Source organism: Mastomys coucha, unplaced genomic scaffold, assembly GCF_008632895.1.
Source record: "Mastomys coucha isolate ucsf_1 unplaced genomic scaffold, UCSF_Mcou_1 pScaffold13, whole genome shotgun sequence".
NCBI lineage: Eukaryota > Metazoa > Chordata > Mammalia > Rodentia > Muridae > Mastomys > Mastomys coucha.
In genome coordinates, this window is record NW_022196895.1 from 30,783,398 (window position 1) to 30,789,915 (window position 6,518).

Here is a 6,518-nt window from a genome sequence, read left to right on the forward strand (position 1 = left end):
CCCCCCCCCCCCCCCCCAGTGTATTCTACCTCACCTGGCTCACAAAGCTTTTGATTTGCATCATGCTTTTGTCCATTGGAGTCATCAATCAGGGTACTTGAATAAGTGCTCTTTGAAACTTTGGTCCCTGTCTTAACTAGAACAGCTATTAGGTGACTAAATGCTGGGGCCTGAAGGACAGCTGTTCTAAGGTAAGGATGACACATGTCTAGCTGGACAGTGAGTCTTCCACACCATCATAATAGTGCCACACAATCTTAAAGTGTTGGCTTCTTTCTGAACTTTTCTAGTGTGTTTAGAGCACAATAGCCTGTGTATAAATGAAACTATAGAAAGTGGGTATGGAAAGGCTACTCTCTTAATTCTTCCATTTTTGGATCATGATCGTGATTTCAGGTTGGAGAAGAGCAAGGCCAAGAGAACCCTCCAGATCATGACCCAATTCATGACCAAAGTTGGTATCTGGACCAGATCCTCCGAAAGCGACTCTTTGAAGAGTATGGTGTGCAAGGCTGGGCCATTGTGCAGTTCCTGGGTGACGCTGTCTTCATCCCTGCTGGAGCCCCACACCAGGTTGGTTGTGCCGTCCAGGCTGGCTCCACAGCTCCATGGACTTTGATGTTTCATTTTTCTTTCTAATTTTGTTATAAATGACAGGATCTAATACCTACTTTTTTGAGACCAGGCAAGCTTCAAATTCATAGAGATCAGCCTGTTCCTGGCTTGTTAGTACTGGGAATAAAGCTGTGTGCTGTCACACCTAGCCTTTTAAACATTGTGTGTGTTTAAGAGTGTGTGTGTTAGATCAGAGTTTATGGTAGTTGGATGGTCTCCTTCCACCATTGTGTTCTGTGTATCTGTCAAGCTCAGACTACCAGGTTTGGTGGCAAGCACATATACCTGCCAAGCCATCTCCATTTTACCAGGCTCCCCACCCCCCTTATTTTAAAGATTTATTAATTATGTATACAGTATTCTGCCTACATGTATGTCTCTATGTCAGAAGAGGGCAGCAGATCTCATGATAGAGGGTTATGAGCCACCAAGTGGTTGCTGGGGATTGAAGCCAGAACCTCTGGGAAAACATTTAGTATTCTTAACCTCTGAGCCATCTCTCCAGACCTTCTAGCCCTTGTTTTTAAACTTATACTTGTGTTTTTATAGTATTAACAGAACACAATGGCATGTGCTGTAGACAAGAAGATTGCTTAAACCTAGGAGTTAAAAACCAGTGTGGGAGACATAACAAGTCTCACCAAAAAAAGAAGAAAAGGAAAAAGAAAAAGGAAATGGAGGAAGAAAGGAAAGGAAGGAGGCAAAAAGAGCAGATTGTTTGCTTTACTCTGGTCTGCATTTGCTCGTCCCAGGTTCACAATCTGTACAGCTGCATAAAGGTAGCAGAAGACTTTGTATCTCCAGAGCACGTGAAGCACTGTTTCCGCCTGACTCAGGAGTTCAGGCATCTCTCCAACACTCACACCAATCATGAAGATAAGCTACAGGTAAGCAGTGGCTCTCCGTCTAACATTCACAGTCCCCTCCTAGGTCTGTCTGGTAGAGAAAGGACTCTGGAAAACTGTCTGGTATCTAAAGGCTTCCTTTCAGGAAGACACACCTAACCACATTTAGGTTGTGGGGGTTTTGAGTTTGGTGTGTTGATTTGGTTTTGAAACAGATGTCTCAAGTAGCCCAGGCTAGCCTTGAACTCCTAACCCTCCTATTTCTAGCTCTTCTTAGCATCCCAGTTGATGCCTATAACCCAGCCGAAGCAGGGTAAGTATCACAAATTCCAAGCCAACCTGGGCTACTTGAGTGTTGTTTCTATGTAAGGGTCTACCATGTCCAATTTAATGACTCCATTTCTCTGTCCTTGGGTATTTTAGTATTGATAACAAATAGACTAACATTGCTGAGGGCAATACTGTAGGAGGCTTTTATTTGGGAAGGAGGATGCCTGTTTGTTTGTTTGTTTTTGGTTTTTTTTTTTTTTTCTTTGGTTTTTTGAGACAGGGTTTCTCTGTATAGCCCTGGCTGTCCTGGAACTCACTCTGTAGACCAGGCTGGCCTCGAACTCAGAAATCCGCCTGCCTCTGTCTCCCAAGTGCTGGGATTAAAGGCGTGCGCCACCACCGCCCGGCCTGTTTGTTTTTTTTTTTTAACAGTGCTGGGGCCTGAATATGCGACTGTCTACATGGTAGACAGGCACTCTGCTATGGAGCTACATCAGACTAAATTCAAGACAAGTTCTTGCTAAATTACCCAGACTGGCCTTGCACTTTCTGTAGCCCAAGCTAACTTAGAACTTGTAATCCTCCTACTTCAGGTTCAGGAGTAGCTTGAACTATCAAACCCTGTACTGGCAGGTCCAGCTTAGTCAAAAAGTTCTATTTTTATTGGATATGAGGTTTATTAGTAGGCATCATTGGTGGGATAAAGGTATTCCTCATTCATTACAGTGGAAGGCTCCACAGGCGGCAGCCCTGCACTTGTCTGGGGACCATTGCTGGGGAGTGTTTGACCTTCCAGCCTTTGGAGTGAGCGGCTTGTCAGCTACCACTTCCTCAGGCTCATCTGCATTAAACTTGGTGAAGCCACACTTTGAATAGGGTATCGTCTGCTGGTCAGAAACTTGAACTTGGCCCTGTATAGGGCCTCGGGCAACACGCTCCTTAGTCTGCAGATTGGTGTAGATAGATATTTTTATACAAAGTATGATCATATTAATATAGAAGCAATATAAATGTACTTATTTCCTCCTCACCTCTTTCAGGTCTCCACTGTAGCCTGCCTTTTTACTCTTTCTGTAAATGATTGATTTATTTTTATTTCATGTATATTGGTGTTCTGCCTGCTTGTATGTGTGTATGAGGGTGCCGGATCCCTTGGAACTTGACAAGGGAACTGAATTATAGACAGTTGTGAGCTGTCATGTGGGTGATGGGAATTGAACCCAGGTCCTTTGGAAAAGTATCCAGGGCTCTTAACCACTGAGCCAGCTCTTCATCCCTTTACTTCCTTTTATTTTATAGTGTCTGGGGCTGCAGAGATGGCTCAGGTTAAGAACACATGCTAGCCATGCAGTGGTGGCACAAACATTTAATTCCAGCACTTGGGAGGCAGAGGCAGGTGGATTTCTGAGTTTGAGGCCAGCCTGGCATACAGAGTGAGTTTCAAAACAGCCAGGGCTACACAGAGAAACCCTGTCTCGAAAAACAACAAAACCAACATGCTGTTGCTGCAAAGAACCTGGATTTGGTTACCGGGGTTTACAATTGCCTGTTAACTACAGGTCCAGGAGATTTGATGCCTTCCCCCGGCCTCTGCAAGCACTGGCCCATGTATGGTAGACATGCAGACATGCAATACAATAAGAATCTTAAAAAATAATAAATAAATAAAATAATAGTATTGGGGGGTCAGCAAGATGGCTCAGCAAGTACTGGCACTAGTTGCCAGGCCTGATGACCTGAGTCCAATTCCTGGGACCCATGTGGTGAAGGAGGGAGCCAGCTCCCAGAGGTTATCTTCTGACTGCTCCATGTGTCCTGTGGTACTCCGTGTGCACATACACTACATAAATGTATTCTAAGACAGTAAGACAGCAGCATCAGCATGGCCTCTGCTGCTGTTCCAGGTCCTGCTGGTCGCTGGCTCTTTCTGCACCGACTTCTCCATCTGACAGGCTGCATTCTTTGACTTATTTGTTGCTACCCCTGTTAAAGTAAGCTTAATTGAGCTTTGTCTCATTGACAACTTTCCCTAGCACAAATATGATAGCACACAGTGTATTTTTGTTAATAGAGAAGGATCAGTAGAAGTGTAAGACATCTTGTGTGCCTTCAAAGAGCCTCCTGTTTTTGTGAAATAAAGTGCCATATGTATACAGTACACATGCACATCCAGTCTACAACAGCAGCATTATTACAGCACCAGTGTCCTGCCTTTTTGTCCCACCGCTCTTTCTCTCCCTAGAAAATAGTCTAGTTGGCCCTTTTAAAAGGTGTCTTTAGCCTGTCACCTTATTTTAATAACTTCTTCCAACATCACATGCAAAATAAATTAGAAAAAACACATAGACTCTGGACCTGGTGGCACATTCTTATAATCCCACTGCTTGAGAAACTAAATCCGAAGGGTCAAAGAACTCAGAGGCCAGCCTTGGCTAAGTAGTAAGGGGGAGGAGGAGCTGGCAAGATGGCTCTAATCCCTGGAAACCACGAGGTGGAAGGAAGACTGACTATTGCTCTGAGGTCTTGTCCACTCCCACTGACTATTGCTCTGAGGTCTTGTTCACTCCAGGCTGTCATTGAGATTATAGACAAGTGCCACCGGGCCCAGCTTCAGTTTCCTGGAACTTGATGTTCCTCATGGTCTTGTCTGTCAACAAGATTCATGATAAAATGTACTTCATAGGATCATGGCAAAGATTAACTGATACTCCACATAATACCTTAGTAGTGCTGTCCAGCACCTAGTGAGGACAGGGTAACGATGGCTGTGTGACGACCTCCCAGTGATTTCACCGTTTTTGAGTGAGGACTTCACACCCTGAACTACTTGTACTTCATTGTGGGAGTGGCTTAGGAAGCACACAGTTCCTACTGGCGTCCCCGGTAGCTTTTTAATAAGCTTATTGCTGTAGGACTTAGATGCGCATCTGTGAGCTGCCGTGAACTGACAGTGCTGATTGCTCTCCAGGTGAAGAACATCATATACCACGCAGTGAAAGATGCTGTTGGCACTCTCAAGGCCCACGAATCCAAACTGGCAAGGTCTTAAAGCATGGGGAACTTCCGGCTCTCCTGTCAAGCAGGCCTTTCACATCACTTACCAGGGAACGGCAGGGTTCTCTGCAGGAGCAGAGGCCCTTCCCCAAGCCAGTGTGGTCAGTATTACAAACTCTCCAGCCTCTCTTTCTATGCTGCCTCAACACTGAAGGTTGACACAAGAAAGTCGCACTGTTCACACACACAGTTTCAGACTCGAAGCCGAGGGTGCCACATTCCCATCCAGTGGCCTTTTGGGAATCCAGGTTGCTTGAACATCGCTGGGCTCTCCTGCACATTCTCCTGGTTTGAGACCATGGAAACCAGGAATGTGGGCACACCTTCCTTTTCTGTTCCTCTTGTGCCTAGCTAACTAGGAATGTGTTTGGAGGCAGAGCAAGTCATAACTGGTAATGGAAGATGATGGCTTACTGTGCCTGGTGGAAGTCTGGTACTGTCTCCACACATGACCTCTGACCTGGCCCATCCTAGGAGATGGGGGTGCAGCTCTTCCCGTACTCTCCATGAACACTGGAGTCTTCAGGACCCAGGGAGAGCCCACTGCTTTTTCCCAGGAGGCTCCAGGATTAGGAAACGTGTGTATTTAGTGAAAAATAGGTTTGTAGTGAAATAGTTACTATTTCATGAAAGTAGATATTTTTAGAACTTTTGAAATAACACAGTTGTTTTCCTGGACTATGAGGAAAGGCACATTACATTTAGTCTTCCTTTCGATAAAACTCTTTGAAAAGAAATATGATTTTTAGAAATCAGCTGCCCCGTATAGCACAAAATCAGCCAAAGCGTAATTTAAAAGAATTGGCTTTTTATTAGAATTTTTTTAGTTTCTCCCCGTCCTTCTCAGTCTTATCTTGAGGGAGCAGTCGTCTGAGAAAGAACTGCGTCATGTCTGAGCTGCGGAGTGTTCCCTGCGTGCACTGCTGACCCCAGGAGCTGTGTCACCGGTTACCAGCGTTCCCTTGGGACTCTTCATATGTGTCCAAATGGGGTGGAAAGTTTGATCTCCAATATAAAGAAGTTTTGCTTTTGTTTTTTGGAGTTTTGTCTAGAATATTTTCAGCAAAACTTTCCAACTCAGTGGAGTTTTTATTAAGGATTTACTTGGAAATGATGGAATTCATTGGCCCATCGGTACATTGGGAAATGTGTCTTTCCAGGTGTACCACCCTGCAGCCTTGTTTATATGTTCACAGTTACTTTCTTTCTTTTTTTTTTAATAAAAGTCATTTATTGTAGAATACTTTTAATTTCACTTTCTGTATTTTAATTTTATTGAAGGGCTGATTGGGATTTCCATGTTCTTATTAAAAAATCTAACAAATCTGTTTGGAGTAGACAAAATTCTTTCTCTACCAACATTCTAAAGTCAAGACCACACTAGGCGTAAGAGATGGGAGTTGGGTTCAGGTTTTCTGATCATCTGGTCATTGCTCTTTGCTCTTTGAATTGTGCTCAGTTGGGAGAAAGACAGGCAGTGGGGAAGGAACCATGTAAGCTGGTGAGTAGACAAAGGGCTTCCCCACAGTTTATGCTCAGTGAACAAAGCGGAGTGAGTGGAATCCTTCTAGGAGCAGGGTGAGGGCAACCTGCCCGAATGTGCAGCCTGGACAGAGCTGCAGCCCAGGCTGTGAGGCATGCAGTTAGCCTGCCTTAAAGTATGTAGTCCTAGGTTGCTTTAGAAATGATGGACAGGATGGGCAGTGGTGGCGCATGCCTTTAATCCCAGCACTT

At 44.7% G+C, this 6,518-nt stretch overlaps 1 protein-coding gene across 2 annotated transcripts in view; it reads left to right on the forward strand.

The window, feature by feature from the left end:
* Window positions 1-6,112, forward strand: part of Kdm3b (lysine demethylase 3B) — a 56,728-nt gene extending 50,616 nt beyond the window's left edge. For both annotated transcript variants that reach the window (XM_031365326.1, XM_031365325.1), the window contains exons 22-24: window positions 397-573; window positions 1,368-1,502; window positions 4,699-6,112. In XM_031365326.1, the coding sequence (XP_031221186.1) occupies window positions 397-573; window positions 1,368-1,502; window positions 4,699-4,779 (393 nt within the window). In that variant the 3' untranslated portion in view covers window positions 4,780-6,112. The remainder of the gene's footprint in view (window positions 1-396; window positions 574-1,367; window positions 1,503-4,698) is intronic.
* The last annotated feature ends 406 nt before the right edge of the window (window positions 6,113-6,518 follow it).